Here is a 15,720-nt window from a genome sequence, read left to right on the forward strand (position 1 = left end):
ATATTTTGAATTTTTGATGGGGAATATAATTAGTGCAGTTTGGAAGGTGCATTTTCTAAAGAGGACTTGTGGGAGGTGGTGGTAGAATTACTCAATATAAAAGACATCTGCAGGCCCACCACTGAGCATCTTTCCTCTTCTTGCCTGGTTAGTAGATGGTATCTAGCAGTCTTGCCCTGGTTCTTTGAGGAAACTTTGTCTAGTTTCTCCAAAAGAAACCTTTAATGAAGCATTTGTTAGATCTCACTTGTGTGGAACTGTTTTTGTAGCCAACTGGAACCTGTTCTCTTCCACTCTTCAGGAGTCTACTAATTCTGATAACGGATTTAGCTCGTCACTGATTTTTTTTTTTTTTTAAACACCTTCAAAAATTACCCTACTTGTGGATGGTTGGAATCTATTGCAGTGTGTGTTTCCTTTGTATTTATTTGTTTGGCTGAGTTGGGTCTTGGTTGTGGCAGGCAGGATCTTCACTTGCAGAGCATGTGGGCTCAGTAGTCGCGGTGCCCGGCTTTAGTTGCTCTGTGGCATGTGGGATCTCAGTTCCCTGACCAGGGGTCGGATCTTCATCCCCTGTACTACAGGGCGGATTCCTAACCACTGGGCCACCAGGGAAGTCCCGGAATTACATCACGATGTTGAGTAGGGTTTCTCCAGAAGAGTTACCAAACTGTTGAGAAGTGTGATACACTTTGATGTTGGGGATCCCAGAATTACCACTACACTGGTGATTGGCTAGAATGACCTGTGGAACTCAACGTGTCGTTGTGTTCAAGACTGAGGTTGATCACAGTGAGTGGTGAGGGGTTATGGCTGGACCCTAAGGGAGACAGACTCCAGTGGCATCTGGGGAACCCGAGAGCAGGCTTGCTGCCCTCACCTCCTCCCGTGAAGGGTCACAGCACCCTTCTCCTCCCGCAGCAGAAACGCAGCGCCCTGTGCCCAGGGAAGGCCAGCAGAGACTCCGTGCCCAGACCCGTCTCCCTCCGCCCGGCGTGTCCCCAAACCAGACTCCCGGGAAAGCAGGCGCGCAGCGCCAACGAGATCCTACACAGGAGAGGCGGAGCGAGCCTCTCGGCACTCAGAGACCGTCTCTCAGTGTGGGGGGCCGTCTCCCAGCCGGGTCCCGGGGGCTGCAGGCAGGGGCCTGCCTTCTAAGCGGGCTCAGGCCTGCCGTATTCACAGTGCTTCTGCACACTTGGAAAGCCAGTATGGTGAATACCAAGGTTTATTTAGGCCCTTTCTTTTTCTTTTTGTTTTAACAAGAGTACCCTTAGTTTGCCAGGTTCTGAGCCTCTTTTCTTTTTTCATAGAACTACAGCAGCCTTATAGCAGGTTACTGCACACGTCTCTGGTCTGTTGGCAGCCCCGGGGGTGTTGCCTGAGAAGAGCCTAGCTGACCACCTGGACAAGCCCTGCAGGCCACCGCCTCAGTGTAGTCGCTTGCATCGCAGGTCCAGTCATCTTTGTTGGCTCAGAAACTTCATTCTGTTGGTGTGTTTAGAGGTGACACATGCTACCCAGGGGCTTTCCAGGTGTCACTTCTTATGTGAGCGGCTGAGCACGTGCTCCCGGCTCAGTGGGCACTGACATGCAGAGCAGAGTGCCCTTCTCACACTTCCTGGGAGAAGAGAAACTGCCCGGCGGGCCTGGTCAGCGGTCTGCCGGTGGGGAGATGGGCAGGTGGAGAGACGTGGACGTACGTGTGCAGAGCAGGGCCGGGGGGAGGGGCTGCAGAACTGTGGCGTCCAGCTGAGCAGCCTCGCCGGTCCTCTGTGGGGCTGAGGTGCAGCGTGAACCCCTGTTCTCTGGTACCCTTCCTCGCCTCTGTTGTTGCTGTTGGTGAAACTCACATAATATAAAACATACTGTTTAGCCGTAGTTGACTGTACATTTCAGTGGCGCTCCGTACCTTGATGTTGTGCAACTTGTGTGCGTGAATGCGTGCTCAGTTTCGACTGACACTTTGTGGCCCCATGGTCTCTACCCACCAGGCTCCTCTGTCCATGAGATTTCCCAGGCAAGAATGCTGGAGTGGGTTGCCATTTCCTCCTCCAGGGGATCTTCCCAACCCAGGAGTCGAACCAAGTATCCACGGCTCCTGAATTGCAGGTGGATTCTTGACCACTGAGCCACCATATGGCTCACCATCATCTATTTCTTGAGTATTTTTTACTTTCTTAAACTGAAACTCTGTCATCATTAAACACTAACTCCCCATGCCACTCCCCCCGACCCCTGGCATCTAACAATTTATCATTACTTTCTGACTCTCTGAATTTGACTAGGTATTCCCCATACCTCGTATACATAGGAATCAAACAGTATTTGTCTGCACTGTAAATTGGGACACCTTTTTAAGGTTAAGTTAATGTATGTCCTACAAACAGATTGTACTTTCTTCCCACCCCACCCCCTCCCCGCCCCAGTGCTGTACAGTAGGTTCTCATTCACCTCAGTTCAGTTGCTCGGTCATGTCTGACTCTTTGCGACCCCATGGATTGCAGCACGCCAGGCTTCCCTGTCCATCACCAACTCCCGGAACTTGCTCAAACTCATGTCCATTGAGTCAGTGGTGGCATCCAACCATCTCGTCCTCTGTTGTCCCCTTCTCCTCCAGCCTTCAGTCTTTCCCAGCATCAGGGTCTTTTCCAGTGAGTCAGTTCTTCGCATCAGGTGGCCAAAGTATTGGAGTTTCAGCTTCAGCATCAGTCCTTCCAATAAATATTCAGGATTGATTTCCTTTAGGATGGACTGGTTAGATCTCCTTGTAGCCCAAGGCACTCTCAAGAGTCTTCTCCAATACCACAGCTCAAAAGCATCAACTCTTCAGCACTCAGCTTTCTTTATAGCCCAACTCTCACATCCATACATGACTACTGGGAAAACCATAGCTTTGACTAGATGGACCTTTGTTGGCAAAGCAATGTCTCTGCTTTTTAATATGCAGTCTAGGTTTGTCATAGCTTTTTTTCCAAGTAGCAAGTGTCTTTTAATTTCATGGCTGCAGTCACCATCTGCAGTGATTTTGGAGCCCAGGAAAATAGTCTGTCACCGTTTCCATTGTTCCCCATCTATTTGCCATGAAGTGATGGGATCGGATGCCATGATATTAGTTTTTTGAATGTTGAGTTTTAAGGCCAACTTTTTCACTCTCCTCTTTCACTTTCATCAAGGGGCTCTTTAGTTCTTCACTTTCTGCCATAAGGGTGGTGTCATCTGCGTATCGGAGGATATTGATATTTCTCCTTTAAATCTTGATTCCAGCTTGTGCTTCATCCAGCCCGGCATTTCACATGAAGTACTCTGCATATAAGTTAAATAAGCAGGGTGACAATATACAGCCTTGACGTACTCCTTTCCCAACTTGGAACCGTTCCTTTGTTCCATGTCTGGTTTCAGCTGTTGCTTCTTGACCTGCATACAGATTTCTCAGGAGACAGGTAAGGTGGTCTGGTATTGCCATCTCTTTAAGAATTTTCCACAGTTTGTTGTGATCCACGCAGTCAAAGGCTTTGGCATAGTCAATAAAGAAGTAAATGTTTTTCTGGAATTCTTTTGCTTTTTCTGTGATCCAGTGGATGTTGACAACTTGATCTCTAGTTCCGCTGCCTTTTATAAATCCAGCTTGAACATCTGGAAGATCTTGTTTCATATACTGTGGAAGCCTGGTTTGGAGAATTTTGAGTGTTACTTTGCTAGCATGTGAGATGAGTGCAGTTGTGCAGTAGTTGGAACATTCTTTGGCATTGCACTTCTTGAGGATTGGAATGAAAACTGACTTTTACCAGTCCTGTGGCCACTGCTGAGTTGTCCAAATTTGCTGGCATATTGAGTGCGGCACTTTCATAGTATCATCTTTTAGGATTTGAAATAGCTCAGCTGGAATTCCGTCACCTTCACTAGCTTTGTTCACAGTTATTCACTAGCTTTGTTCATAGTGATGCTTTCTAAGGCCACTTGACTTTGGACCCCAGGATGTCTGGCTTTAGGTGAGTGATCACACCATCGGGGTTATCTGGGTCATTAATCTATTTTTGTACAGTGCTTCCGTGTATTCTTGCTACCTCTTCTTCATATCTTCTGCTTTTGTTAGGTCCATACTGTTTCTGTCCTTTATTGTGCCCATCTTTGCAGGAAATGTTCCCTTGGTAACTCTAATTTTCTTGAAGAGATCTCTAGTCTTTCCCATTCTATTGTTTTCCTCTATTTCTATGCACTGATCACTGAGGAGTGCTTTCTTATCTCTCCTGGCTATTCTTTGGAACTCTGCATTCAAATGGGTATAGCTTGCCTTTTCTCCTTTGCTTTTCACTTCTTTTCTTTTTATAGCTATTTGTAAGGCCTCCTCAGACAGCCATTTTGCTTTTTTGCATTTCTTTTTCTTGGCGATGGTCTTGATCCCTGTCTCCTGTTCAGTGTCACAAACCTCTGTCCATAGTTCATCAGGCACTTTGTGTATCAGATCTAGTCCCTCAAATCTATTTCTCACTTCCACTGTATAATCGTAAGGGATTTGATTTGGGTCATACCTTAATGGTCTAATGGTTTTCCCTGCTTTCTTCAATTTAAGTCTGAATTTGGCAATAAGGAGTTCATGATCTGAGCCACAGTCAGCTCCCAGTCTTGTTTCTGCTGACTGTATAGAGCTTCTCCATCGTTGCCTGCAAAGACTATAGTCAGTCTGATTTCGGTATTGACCATCTGGTAATGTCCAGGTGTAGAGTCTTCTCTTGTGTTGTTGGAAGAGGGTATTTGCTACAACCAGTGCGTTCTCTTGGCAAAACTGTTAACCTTTGACCTGCTTCGTTTTGTACCCCGAGGCCAAATTTGCCTGTTACTCCAGGTATCTCTTGACTTCCTACTTTTGCATTCCAGTCCCCTGTGATGAAAGGGACATCTTTTTTGGTGTTAGTTCTAGAAGGTCTTGTAGGTCTTCATAGAACCTTTCAACTTCAGCTTCTTTAGCGTTACTGGTTGGGGCATAGACTTGGATTACCGTGATACTGAGTAGTTCACCTTGGAAATGAAGAGAGATCATTCTGTCATTTTTGAGGTTGAACCCAAGTACTGCATTTCAGAGTTTTTTGTTGACTTATGAGGGCTACTCCATTTTTTCTAAGGGATTCTTGCCCACAGTAGTAGATATAATGGTCATCTGAGTTAAATTTATGTGTTCCAGTCCATTTTAGTTCACTGATTCCTAAAATGTCGATACTCACTCTTGCCATCTCCTGTTTGACCACTTCCAGTTTGCCTTGATTCATGGACCTAACGTTCCAGGTTCCAATGCAATATTATTCTTTATAGCATCGGACTTTACTTCCATCACCAGTCACATCCACAACTGGGTGTTGTTTTCACTTTGGCTCCATCTCTTCATTATTTCTGGAGTTATTTCTCCACTATTCTCCAGTAGCATATTTGGCACCTCCTGACCTGGGGATTTTATCTTTCGGTGTTGGATCTTTTTGCCTTTTTATGCCGTTCATGGAGTTCTCAAGGCAAGAATACTGAAGTGGTTTGCCATTCCCTTCTCCAGTGGACTGCATTTTGTCAGAACTCTCCACCATGACCCGTCTGTCTTGGGTGGCCCTACACGGCATGGCTCATAGTTTCATTGAGTTAGGCAAGGCTTGGTCTGTGTGATCAGTTTGGTTAGTTTTCTGTGACTGTGGTTTTCATTCTCTTTGTCCTCTAATGAATAAGGAGAAGAGGCTTATGGAAGCTCCCTGATGGGAGAGACTGACTGAGGGGGAAACTGGGTCTTGTTCTGATGCGTGGGGCCGTGCTCAGCTCAGTTCAGTCGCTCAGTCATGTCCAACTCTTTGCGACCCCACGGACTGCAGCACGCCAGGCCTCCCTGTCCATCACCAGCTACCGGGACTTGCTCAAACTCAGTGCATCGAGTCGGTGATGCCATCCAACCATCTCATCCTCTGTCGTCCCCTTCTCCTCCTGCCTTCACTCTTTCCCAGCATCAGGGTCTTTACCAATGAGTCAGTTCTTCGCATCAGGTGGCCAACGTATTGGAGTTCCAGCTTCAGCATCAGTCCTTCCAATGAATATTCAGGACTGATTTCCTTTAGGATGGACTGGTTGGATCTCCTCGCAGTCCAAGGGACTCTCAACAGTCTTCTCCAACACCACAGCTCAAAAGCACCAATTCTTCGGAGCTCAGCTTTCTTTATTGTCCAACTCTCACATCCATACATGACTACTGAAAAACCATAGCTTTGACTAGACTAGCTTTGACTTTGTCAGCAAGGTAATGTTTCTGCTTTTTAACAAGGGGCCATGCCCAGTAAATCTTTAATCCAATTTTCTGTGTTCCCTCCCTGTTGTTTGACCTGAGGTCAAACTGTCACCCACGCCTCCACTCCTGGACACTCACGGGCGAGTCTGGCTCGGTCTCTTGTGGGGACACTGCTCCTTTCTCCTGGTTTGCACACACGGTTTTCACTGTGCCCTCCAAGAGTCCATTTCCTTGGTCCTGTGGAATCAAGTCTGTAATCAAGTCCCACTGGCCTCCAAAGCCAGATTCCCTGGGGGTGAGAGTCTGCTCAGTGGCTCTGTGGTGGGGCTGATGGGGATCTCCTCCAAGAGGCCTATACCACACGCTGCGTGACCCAGGTCTGCTGCAGTCAGAGCCCCCGTGCCCGCGGCAGGCCACTGCTGGCCCGTTCCTCCATAGGAGACACTCAAACACTCAAAGGCAGGTGTGGCCTGGCCTCTTTCCGGCCTCTGGGTCCTGGTGCGCACACGGTTGTGTTTGAGTCCTCCTCGCGTCTGCGGCGGGTATGGGGTTTGATTCTAAACGCAATTTTGCCCTTCTACCATCTTGCTGGGGCTTCGCCTTTGTCGTTGGATATGGGGTATCGTTTTTTGTTGGGATCCAACATTCTCCTGTCGATGCTTGTTCAGCAGCAAGTTGCAATTTTGGAGCTGGTGCAGGAGAAGATGAGCACACGTCCTTCTACTCCGCCACCTTGCAAACAGTTTGAGGTTCTCGTTGGTCACGTGTTTTACATGTAATGGTGCATATATGTCAGTCCCAGTCTCCTGACGTAACCCCTCCCCTCTTGGTGTTCGTGGATTGTTCTCTACATCTGTGTCTCTGTTTCTGCTTTGTAAATAGGTTCAGCTGTACCATTTTTTCCTAGATTCCACATATATGTATTAATATATGATACTTATTTTTCCCTCTTTGACTGACTGCTCTCTGTATAACTGTCTCTGGGCCCATCCACTTCTCTGCAGATGGTATGGTTTTGTTCCTCTGTGTGGCTGAGTAATATTCTGTTGTGCGTGTGTACTACACCTTTATCCCTTTGTCTGTCGATGGATATCTTCATTCCTTCCATGTGCTGCCATTTAAATAGTGCTGCTATGAATATGGAGGTGCATGTACCTTTTCAAATTAGTGTTTTGGATTAAAAAAAATTTTTTTTTTAATATACCCAGGAGTGGAATTGCTGGTTCCATTTCTAGTTAGTTGGGAAATCTCCACACTGTTTTCCACAGTGTCTGCACCAATTTACATTCCTACCAACGGTGTAGGAGCATTCCCTTTTCTTCATGTCCTCGCCAACATTTGTTATTTGTGTCCTTTTTTATGATACCTGTTCTCAGTGGTGTGAAGTGATCCTGTGGTTTTGATTTCCCTGATGAGTAGTGAAGTTGAGCATCTTTTCGCATGCCTCTTGGCTGTCTGCATGTCCTCTTTGGAAAAAATGTCTATTCAGGTTTTCTGCCCATCTTTTTAAAATCATGTTGTTTGTTTGATGTTGAGTTGTATGAGCTGTGTATATATTTTGGATATTTACCCCTTATCAGTCAAATCATTTACAAATATTTTCTGCCATTCAGTAGGTTGTCTTTCCATTTTGTTGGTGTTTTCTTTTACTATGCAAAAACTTAATGTTTAACTAGGTCCCATTTGTTTATTTTTGTTTTTGTTTCCTTTGCTTTAGGAGGCAGATCCCAAAAAATATTGCTGTGCTTTATGTCAAAGAGTGTTCAGCCTATGTTTTCCTCTAGGAGTTTTACGGTTTTCAGTCTTACTTGTAGGTCTTTAATCCATCTTGAGTTTATTTTTGTGTGTGGTGTGCACTAGATGGCCCCAGGCATGTTTTCAAGAGCAGCAGTTCTCTCAGGTCAGGGCCCGGTGGGAAGCACCGCACAGTGAAGCTGTCGGGAAAGCACTTGGTGGGTTGGAGGGGTGGGACGGTTTCTTGGTCCAGCCAGGACTCATACTGGTCATGAAGGAAGGTGGGTTATCACAGCTCGGTGCAGTGTTGTAGACAGGGGCCATGGTTTGGACAGAGGCAGAGTGACAGGAAAATCAGTTTGTGTAGGAAAAGGTCCGGGCTTCCTGGGAAGACCACAGTTGGGGTCCGCTGCCCAGCAATTAGATCTTCTCCAAGCCTCAGCTTCCCTGTCTGCGTCATTGGTGTAGAGCTGATACTCCTCAGCGCAGTGTCAGGGTTAAGTGAGGTATAGAAGCAAAAGTGCCAGACAGAGTCTTACTGACAGTACTGCTGGTTGAATCTGTTGTGTTTTTCCTTACTTGTATTTCTGAAAACTTGTTGAGAGAGAGGGAAGGCCCTCTTTGCCACCAAGTCAAGAGGTATCCCTCTTTCAAAAAGATACACCGTCACAGGCTTACCCGGGAGAAATGGGTAAAACCAGAGCGCTCCAGAGCTGATAAGATGAGAGCTGGTGTGGGACATCCTGGGGGGAGTCATCCTGCCGCTCCGTCTGCCTTTGTGCATTTTGAGATTCTCCACACTATGTTTTTTAAGTAAGTTAAAACATAGGTTCACAGGTGAAGCCCTTTAACAGAGCACCTTCCTGATGAGATCCTCACTGACTTCTCCAGCCTCTCCAGTCTGGAAGAGGCCTGGGAAGGGGTGGTGTCTTTCAGCCCCGTGTCCCTTACTGGGGGCACACTGGTCAGTAAAGCTGCCAGTCTGGCCGTGACCCTCCCGTCTGTCTCAGCAGGCCTGCTGCGCCCTCAGGAGGCCTCCCTTCTCTGCCTTTCTGTCTCTTCTCAGAAGAGACATGTCCTCCTCCCGCCCATGGGCACCCTGCGCTCTGCACACTGCTTGGCACGGCCCCCTGGGCTGCCCCCTCCCCACCGCGGTACTGTGTCTCCTCAGCCCTGTGCGTGCATTGTGGTAAGGCACAGGTCTGTCTTGTAACTGTCTGCTTAATCGTCAGCATTTTTTACTAAACTTTAATAAGAGCTGACTCATTAAAGAGGTGAGTGACTGCAGCCATGAGATTAAAAGACGCTTGCTGCTTAGAAGAAAAGCTGTAACCAACCATATTAGAAAGCAGAGACCTTTGCCAACAAAGGTCCGTCTAGTAAAAGCTATGGCTTTTCCAGTAATCATGTATGGATGTGAGCGTTGGACTATAAAGAAAGCTGAGTGCCAAAGAATTGATGCTTTTGAACTGTGGTGTTAGAGAAGACTCGTGAGAGTCCCTTGGACTGCAAGGAGATCCAACCAGTCCATCCTAAAGGAAATCAGCCCTGAATATTCATTGGAAGAACTGATGCGGAAGCTGAAACTCCAAAACTTGGCTACCTGATGCGAAGAACTGACTCATTGGAAAAGACCCCAGTGCTGGGGAAGATTGAAGGCAGGAGAAGGGGACGACAGAGGATGAGATGGTTGGATGGCATCACTGACTTGATGGACATGAGTTTGAGCAAGCTGCAGAAGTTGGTGATGGACAGGGAGGCCTGGTGTGCTGCAGTCCATGGGGTCACAAAGAATCAGACACAACCGAGCAACTGAACTGAACAAGAGCTGAACTTTGGGGGTTAGGTGAGATAGGTATTATATTGAGCATTTATGTTTGTTTTTTTTAAACACACTCTCCCCAGTATTTGATACTTTTTATAATTTTTTAAAAACTAAAACAACCATCATTTACTCTTACAGACGCAGTATATATTACATTCATGGTAGAAATACCTTTCTGCATTTTTGACACATATGTCAAACTGTGTGTGAGAGCATACTGTATGTGCTGTTTTAAAATTTGTGGTGAAATAAACGTAACAGAAATTTACTGCCTTAGCCGTGTGTCAGTGTGCAGTTCAGTAGTTAGTACATTCACACTCCTGTGCACCCGTCTCCACCATGCACCTCCAGAACTTCCAATCCCCAAACCGAAACTGCCCCTTTAAGCTCTTAACTCCTCCATCTGCCTCCCCAGCCCCTGGCACAGCCGTTCTGCTTCCTCGCTGTGAATTTGACTGTTCTGAGCGCCTCGTGCAAGTGGAATTCGATAGTGCTTGTCGTCTTGGGTCTGGTTTCATCACTTAGCATACCATCCTCAAAGGTCTTCCGTGTTGTAGCAACTGTCAGGCTTTCCTTCCTTGTGTGTGCAAACCACATGTTGTTTATATCCATTCGTCCATGACTGAACACTTGGATTGTTTTCACCTTTTGTCTATTGTGAATCACGTGGGGTGTACAGATACTTGAGTTCTTGTTTCCGGTTCGTTTGTGTATATACCCAAGAGTGGAATTGCTGAATCATATGGCAGTTCTATTTTTAATTTCCTGAGGAATCGCTGTACTGTTTTACATAGTGACGACTGCACCATTTTGCTATATGTTCTGTTTTGTAATATGCTTTTTTCAGTTAATACTCCTCAGTTTTCCATGTCAATAAATTATCTGATATCTAGTCTGGACGCGTCTGTACTCAGATTTTCTCATTTGTCCCACAGATTTTTTTTTCCATTTTCACCAAGAACTTTATTAAACAGTGTATTCACTGTTTTATTCCACCTTGTTTAGTCACTAAGTCCTGTCTGAGCTTTTTGCGACCACATGGACTATAGCCCATCGGGCTCTTCTGTCCATGGGATTTCCCGGGCAAGAATACTGAAGCAGGTTGCCATTTCCTTCTCCAGGGGCACAGATGTTTTTTGGAGCTGCTTTGTCCAAACCAGAATATAATCCAGGACTGAGTATTGCGTTGGTTATTGCATACCTTATATTCTACTAATCTAGTGCAATCTACTCCTTTTTAATTTTTTTCTTTTGACAGCTTTATTGAAGTTAATTTTCATGCCATTTACAGGGACTGTGTCTGTGTGCAGCCTATATCAGCCGTGCAGTGGTCTGTATGAGGAGTGTTCTGTCCCTGTAGATGTGCCCCGTTTTTAACACTACATGTAAATGAATTCATGCAGCATGTGGTCTTTTGTGTCTGTCTTATTTCACTTACTATGATGTGTTCACACTTCATCCTTGTAGCATGCATCATTATTTATTCCTTTTTATTGCCAGATTAATACCCCACTGTATGGACATTTTGCAATTTGTTTATCTGTTCACCAGTTGATGGAATTGTCAGAGTTCTCACTCTTTGACTATTATGAATAACGTTGCTATGAACATTCCTGTCCAAGTATTTGTTTGAACATGCTTTCATTTTTCTTGGATAGACAGAGTCGACACCTGGGAATGGAATTGCTGAGTCCTGTGGTAAATTTATGTTTAAGTTTTAAGAAACTGCCAAACTGTTTTCCAAACCGAGACCCTCTCCCCTTACTCTTTTTCCCATGACGCTTGAAAAAGAGACCTGACCCACATACTGCCTCCTCTTTTGTATTTATCTGGTTGATTCATCATGAAGTCTTTCAGTTTGTTCCCAATCCTCCTGAATTTCCTATAAACTCAAAGATGTGCAGTTTTGGGTTTTCTTGAACTTTTTATTTTGTATTCTGGTATAGCCGGTTAACAATGTTTTAACGGTTTCAGGTGAACAGGGAAGGGACTCAGTCATGCATATATATATATATATATATATATATATATATATCTATTCTTCCCCAAGCCCCCCTCCTATCCAGGCGGTCACATAGCAACGAAGAGTTCCATGCACTATACAGTTGTCCTTGTTGGTTATCCATTTAAGATACAGCAGTGTGTATATGGCCATCCCAAACTCGGTATTTCTTCCCCCTCAGCAACCATAAGTTCATTTTCTAAGTCTGTGAGTTTCTGTTTTGTACGTTCATTTGTATAATTTCTTTTTGGATTCCACATCTAAGGGATGTCACATGGTATTTCTCCTCTCTGTCTGACTTACTCAGTATGATACTCTCGGTCCATCCATGGTTGCTGTAAATTGTATTATTTCATTGTTTTTTAATGGCTGAGTAATATTCCCTTGTATTATATGTACCACGTCTTCCTTATCCACTCCTCTGCCAGTGGATATTTAGGTTGCTTCCATGTCTCGGCTGTTGTAAACAGTGCTGCAGTGAACATGGGGTGCACATATCCTTTTGGATCATGTTTTTATCCGTCTGTATATGCCCAGGAATGGGATTGCGGGGTCATATGGTAGCTCTATGTTTAGTTTTTTAAGGAACCTCTGTACTGTTCTCTATAATGGCTGCACCAGTTTACATTCCTCGCAACAGGGTAGGAGGGTTCCCTTCTCTTCATACCCTCTCCAGCATTTATTGTTTGTGGATTTTTTTTTATGATAGCCATTCTGGCAGATGTGAGGTGATCTCTCATTGTAGTTTTGACTTGCATTTCTTGAATGATTAGCGATATTGAACATCTTTTCATGTGCCTATTGGCCATCTGTATGTCTTTGGAGAAATGTCTGTTTAGGTCTTCCCATTTTTTGAGTGAGTTGATTGTTTTGATACTCTTAAACATCATGAGCTGTTTGTATATATTTTGATCATGACTAATCCCTTATCTGTCACATCATTTGCAGATATTTCTCCCAATCTGTGAGTTGTCTTTTCGTTTTGTTTATAGTTTCCTTTGCTGTGGCAAAGCTTTTGAGTTTGAGTTGGTCCCATTTATTTTTGTTTTTATTTCAATTATTCTGGGAGATGGATCAGAAAAAGATGTTGCTGTGATTTATTGCAGAGAGTATTCTGCCTATGTTTTCCTCTAGGAGTTTGATAGTATCAGGTCTCTCATTTAGGTCTTGAATCCTATTTGAGCTTATTACTGTATGTGGAGTTAAAGAATGATCTGTTTGCATGTGGTTGTCCAGTTTTCCCAGCACCATTTGTTGAAGAGACTGTGTTTCTGACATTGTGTAGTCTTAGCTCCTCTGTCATAGATCAGTTGACCGTAGGTGCTTGGGCTTATTTCTGAGTGTTCTGTCCTGTTCCATTGACGTGCATTTCTGGTTTTGTACCAGTACCATACTGTTTTGACGACTGTAGCTTTGTAGTGTAGTCTGAAGTCCGGGCACCTGATTCCTCCAGCTCTGTTTTTCTTTCTCAAGATTGCTTTGGCTATTTGGGGTCTTTTGTGTCTACGCACAGATTTTGAGATTTTTGTTCTATTTCTGCAAAAAATGCCATTGAAATTTGATAGGGATTGCATTGAATCTGTAGATTGCCTTGGGTAGTATAGTCATTTTGACAATATTGATTCTTCCAGTCCACAAATATGGTATATCTTTCCATCTGTTTATGTATTCTTACAGTTTTTGGAGTACAGTTCTTTTGTCTCCTTAGGTAGATTTAATCCTAGGTATTTTATTCTTTTTTGATGTGTAGATCTGCAGTTTTGTTGGATTCAGGTTTAAGTGTTTTTGGCTAGGATACGTGGCAATTTTGTTGTATACTTCACTCATACTGAGTAACATCAGCAGACATAGTGTTTTTGTTTTTTTCATGTATGTATGGGTTCAACATCATTTGTTGAATTACCTTGACACCTTTATCAAAAGTCAGTCACTGTGCCCGTGCAATTCTACTTATAGGCTTTTAAAAGAGCCTCCCTCTGCATCCTTGAACTGCAGTTGCTGTCTCTTCATCTCAGCAAGACAGCGGGGCTCTGCTTGGGGTTGCCCTCCCTGCTCCAAGGCCCAGATATGCCTCACGGCAGAAAACCGGGCTTGGCGCCTTTGTCTGCCTTCTCTTCAAGGGCCAGTCTGGTGTTGCCTTTTGTCCAGGTATGAAAGCAGTTGTTTGACATGTTTTGTTCTGTTTCCTAGTTTTTCACAGTGGAAGGACAAGTTGCATGTGCCTCCTGGCTGGAAGCAGAAGTCTCTTTTCTTGTGCGTCAGTTTCTGTTGCTGTGTCTTCAAGTTTTCTGTGATTTTCTTAGGTAGTGCTAATTTGCTGTCACAGTGTGATTGTCATTTCATATATTATAGCTTTCATTTGGTTCATATATTGTAGAAGTTCCATTTGGTTCTTTGTTATATTGTCCATTTCTCCTCGTGTTATTTTTGTGTTTCTCTTAAAACCTTCAGCATATTGAACATAACCTGTAATAGCTATAATTAAAGTCCTTGTCTCCTGAGTCTGTCACCTGCCATTCCTGTTACTGTGACTGATTTTTCTCCTGATTGTGGGTCACATTTTCCTGCTTTTTGGTATATCCAGTGTTTTTGAGCATTTAGATTTTATTGTCCTCCCTCACAGAATGCTAAAGTTTGTTTTAACTGCCAGTAAGTTATTTGCTATCATCTAGCTCATTTTGAAGCTTTTCTCTCTTTTTCTAAACATTATTGAGGAAGATCTAAAATCTCTTTATTTGAGAACGTGTTTACCCTTAATGCCAAAGCACATCCCGCTCCAGTTCGCTCTTGAGTATTCAGTGAGGTCTCTCTGCTCTGGCTGGACGGAGCTAGAATGCCTCCCTGTGGTTCCTTCAGAGCCAGGATTGGACGACTCAGTGGAACGTTCTTATTTGTAAATGTCTTGGTGCTACGCGGTCTTGTTTGGTCCTCACCACGGATTAGTAGGGTAGGTAGTAAAGTTTTGTCTCACAGGTGAAGGTAGCGGGGCCCACCAAAGCTGGTTTTGTGATGTGCTGACAGCTGATACCGCTGGGGCTTGAGCCCAGATCTCTGACTTACATACAAGCAGACCCTTTAACTCTGAGAACAGAGCGGTTCTTCAGTTAGGAGGCTCACATTTTGCGTGTGTAATATATCTTAAATCAAGAGGATGTATTGTCAGATGGAAATACATGGGATCGTTTTTCTTCTGGAAACGCTGCCACGGAAGTAGCTGTGATGTGTCTAAGATCACGGTGTCTTCTAGTCAAGGACGCATGGGTCCCCAGCGCCCACTTGGCACGCAGTATGAGGAGGGTGTGCGTGCACTTGGCCCAGGAACGTGGCGGCTTCAGAGAGTGAAGCACACGCTCCTGAGAGCCCGCGCCTCTGCTCTCTCCCCAGGTACTTCATGCACGGCGTGTGTCGGGAAGGAAGCCAGTGCCTGTTCTCGCACGACCTGGCCAACAGCAAGCCGTCCACCGTCTGCAGATACTACCAGAAGGGCTGCTGCGCCTACGGGACGCGTTGCAGGCAAGAGCGCGTCTGCGCCGGCTGTCACCTGCGCCGGCTGCGCGCGGGGCTCTAAACCCTTCATCTGCAGCTTGGGTCTTGATGAGGGGAGAACTTCAAAAGGAGTATGCAAAAATAATTTGGAAACCTCAAACTTAGTGCCCTAAAAACAATTTTAATTTTCCACAAGTCACTTTCAGGCCCATTCTTATGAGTCTGTAATTACAAATTTGCATTCACAGTATACCCAAGATTTTACATCTTGCCTTTTTTTGTTTAATAACATGTCATAAGCTCTTCCCAGTGCTGCTGCTGTTACGCACGAACTGTAATAATTGTCCATAATGTTGATGTGCCGTCATTTAACTGTTCCTATATTAGCTACTTTTAGAGACTTGAGTGGCTTCCAGC

The 15,720-nt window shown here is 44.8% G+C and overlaps 1 protein-coding gene across 1 annotated transcript in view; it reads left to right on the forward strand.

Annotated features, from left to right (window-relative positions):
- The window catches only part of MKRN2 (makorin ring finger protein 2), a 38,063-nt gene that overhangs the window by 4,502 nt on the left and 17,841 nt on the right, over positions 1–15,720 (forward strand). Inside the window, exon 2 of the mRNA XM_043443370.1 lies at positions 15,202–15,330. Within this exon, the coding sequence (XP_043299305.1) occupies positions 15,202–15,330 (129 nt within the window). The remainder of the gene's footprint in view (positions 1–15,201; positions 15,331–15,720) is intronic.

This window comes from Cervus canadensis, chromosome 22, assembly GCF_019320065.1.
Source record: "Cervus canadensis isolate Bull #8, Minnesota chromosome 22, ASM1932006v1, whole genome shotgun sequence".
NCBI classification, from domain to species: domain Eukaryota; kingdom Metazoa; phylum Chordata; class Mammalia; order Artiodactyla; family Cervidae; genus Cervus; species Cervus canadensis.